The sequence below is a fragment of the Humulus lupulus genome, chromosome 1, assembly GCF_963169125.1.
Source record: "Humulus lupulus chromosome 1, drHumLupu1.1, whole genome shotgun sequence".
NCBI classification, from domain to species: Eukaryota; Viridiplantae; Streptophyta; class Magnoliopsida; order Rosales; family Cannabaceae; genus Humulus; species Humulus lupulus.
Window position 1 is genome coordinate 290,195,420 of NC_084793.1, and position 3,240 is coordinate 290,198,659.

The following is a 3,240-nucleotide window of genomic DNA, read 5'->3' on the forward strand; positions in this document are numbered from 1 at the left end:
AGAGAACACTTGTTTTGAATGAATTACTCAACTTAATTTTGTGATGACACGGATACAAAAGAATATACTAGAAGAATAATAAATCCTAACAAACTAATGATTACCCAATCAAACCGGACAGTATATGGTAGGTCATACAAATGAGGGACCACAATTCAGTACAAAAATATTGAGAGGAATTTCATTTCTCAAATGGTGTTTGGTCAATCATACATTATTCGTGTATAGAAAACTTGTATAATTAGATAAATTTCCTTCTTTCCTACGTTATGTAATTCACTTTGGCTATTTTCAATGTATTTTTCATTGAATATTTTCCAATATTTTCTAAGAAGCCCCTGACGATGACATAATTTTGCTCGATCCAAAACATCTAACGCGCCGTTTTGGTATTTCATTGCTGTACCCTGGATGGCTAAATGCCTAGGCGTTGTTGTCTAAACCGATTCGTTTCAAGAGCAGTGGCTCGTCACCTCCATTGAAGATCGATCGAGTTGAGCTTGAGGAGGACGTAGATACAAAGCTTCTTGTGGAGATGGATCTTTACTTCCTTTCCGAATGAGACTGACACTGAAATCTGAGTCAAAGGAGCAAGAGAGAGTACTATGCGGTAATGGAAATAACCAGGAGGAAGTCCTCAAAACGATCGGCTCAAAACCAAATTCCAAATGAATGGCAAGAATTTCCATACGAGACCTATTTCGCTTCAGGAACTCCAGACCTATTATTCATTCCCATCCATTCTCTTCATCTGTTGCCCCAGAAGTTTCCATTGATGCCTCAAAATCATCTCAGCGCCGCAATTGGTTTGCTCTTCTCGACGCCTCTCGCAGCGTGTTCCAGGTATCTAAAATCCATGCCAATTTGATTACATTAGGTCGGTTTGACTCGTTTTGGGCCAGGAAAATTCTCAAGCTATACTGGGATTTTGGCCATCTTGATTATACTATATTGATTTTAAAGTTTATAGATTTTCCGGGAACTTTTTGTATTAACACAGTTTTGAAGGCTTACTCTTTGGGTTTGAATCCGAGCCAAGCTGTAATTTTCTATTTTGAATGGTTGGGGGAAGGGTTCTGTCCCAATGGCCACACTTTTGTACCTCTTGTTGGGTCTTGTGCGAAGATGGGTTGCGTTAAAACTGGACGGAAGTGCCATGGGCAGGCGGTCAAGAATGGGGTTGATACTGTGCTGCAAGTTCAAAACTCTTTGATTCATATGTATGTGTGCTGTGAGAGAGTGGAACTTGCTTATAAGGTGTTTGATGAAATGTCTACGAGAGATGTGGTGTCTTGGAATTCTCTCGTTGATGGGTATGCGAGACATGGTTTTATGGATGTTGCTCATCGAATATTTGACGCTATGCCTGAGAGAAATGTGGCATCTTGGAATGCGATCACTAGTGGGTATTTGAAGAGTGGAATTCCGGGTTGTGTGTTGAAGCTATATAGGCTGCTGGTGAAAACCGGAATGAGAGGAAACAATACTACCATGGTGAATGTGCTCACTGCTTGTGGTCGATCAGCTAGACTGAAAGAAGGAAGATCTGTTCATGGATTTCTAATCAGGACTGCCTTTTCGAAATCAAGCTTATTCATCGGCACAGCTTTAATTGATATGTATAGTAAATGTCAAAGAGTGAAAGTGGCTAGTATAGTGTTTGACAGCATGCCAGAAAAGAATTTGGTTTGCTGGAATGCAATGATCTTGGGACACTGCATTCAGGGAAATCCTGAAGATGGTATTAATCTGTACCACAGATTGGTGGGCAAAGGAAGATTAAAAGATGGAGAAAGCAAACCAATTAAGAGTGCAAGGATTGACCAAGGTCAAGGAGAAATACTACCCGATGCAATCACTTTTATCGGTGTTCTTTGTGCTTGTGCCCGTGATAGACTGTTAGAAGAAGGGAGAGGTTACTTTCAAGAAATGACTAACATATTTAGTATAAAGCCCAATTTTGCTCATTATTGGTGTTTGGCTAATATTTTTGTAGGTGTTGGCCTTGTAAAGCCAGCAGAGGAGATCATTAGGAACATTCCACAGCATATTGTGGACGAGTCATCGGATTCATTGATTTGGGCCAATTTGCTCAGTTCATGTCGCTTTGAAGGAGATTTTTGGTTTGGGGAACAAATTGCAAAATCCGGCATTGACAGGGAACCTCAGAATCTGTCATACTATCGATTGCTGCTGAATTTATATGCCACGGCAGGTAGATGGGAAGAAGTTGCCAGGGTGAAAGAAATGGTGAAGGAAAAAATAGTGGGCAGAATGCCAGGGTGCAATCTTGTAGACTTGAAAGAGATAGTTCACAATCCAAGACGAGAGGAACATTGGCAAGTGCATAATATTCCTTTGGATCAAAATCTAAGGCTGTTGATCACTTGAAGAGAACAGCCATTTAGTTAGATGATCCTGGCTTTACTTTTATGCAAATTGGCATCCATACTTCATATTGGAGCGTCCTCCGTCAACAGGGCCGCCAATGCGCTTCTTGTGAAGGCAAATGTTATGCTGACAATGACGAAGAATGATAAAACTGAACGGTGTGAATTTGATGAAAATAGGTCAAGTTAACTCAACTTCTCCGAATTCCAAATTTCGAAACTTTTTTTTTGTGTGAAAGTTAATGTTATTTGTTGAACTGAAATAATCACATAAAAATGTCGGTCATTTTGCCGAAAAAAATGTTTTTTTTTTCTTTCAATTTTAATTATATATATTTTTACACTGTAGTTTGCAACCAATTATTATAGTATAAAAAATTAATAATTTTAATCTAGGTGTTAATATATATTTTATTTTTTTCTAAAAAATATTTATAAATGAATAAATAAATTTTATTATTAAAAAAATAATTGCTTTGAATCAATTAAATAAGAAAGAATAAGAATAAATTTTACTCTCTAAGCTATATGGTATTTTACTTTTTTTTTTTATTTGAAGATTTACACTCACACTTGATATTGTAAATAATTTTTAATTTGTTATTGATATTTTAATTTACCTATATTATAATATTTATTAACTTAAATAACAAATATTCAAGTTTTATTTATTTATTTAGTATACCCACTACTTTTTTAATATAAACTAATTTATTAATTCAATTATGTGTATAATATACCCAATGGGAAATATTAATTTATACATTTCCTTAATTAATTGCTTTGCTAATTATGACTAAATCAATTTTTTTCTTATTTTCTATGCTTTTTACAACTGAGTTTTCAATTC

The 3,240-nt window shown here is 35.9% G+C and overlaps 1 protein-coding gene across 1 annotated transcript; it reads left to right on the top strand.

The window, feature by feature from the left end:
• The first annotated feature begins 304 nt into the window (after nucleotides 1–304).
• Nucleotides 305–2,738, top strand: LOC133809155 (pentatricopeptide repeat-containing protein At3g51320). The gene has a single exon (XM_062245918.1). It carries the CDS (start codon nucleotides 673–675, stop codon nucleotides 2,389–2,391), a length of 1,719 nt encoding a protein of 572 aa, XP_062101902.1. The 5' UTR covers nucleotides 305–672; the 3' UTR covers nucleotides 2,392–2,738.
• The last annotated feature ends 502 nt before the right edge of the window (nucleotides 2,739–3,240 follow it).

Excerpts from the sequence above, each read along its gene's own strand:
- LOC133809155 (XM_062245918.1), top strand. The coding sequence starts at position 673 with ATGGCAAGAATTTCCATACGAGACCTATTTCGCTTCAGGAACTCCAGA.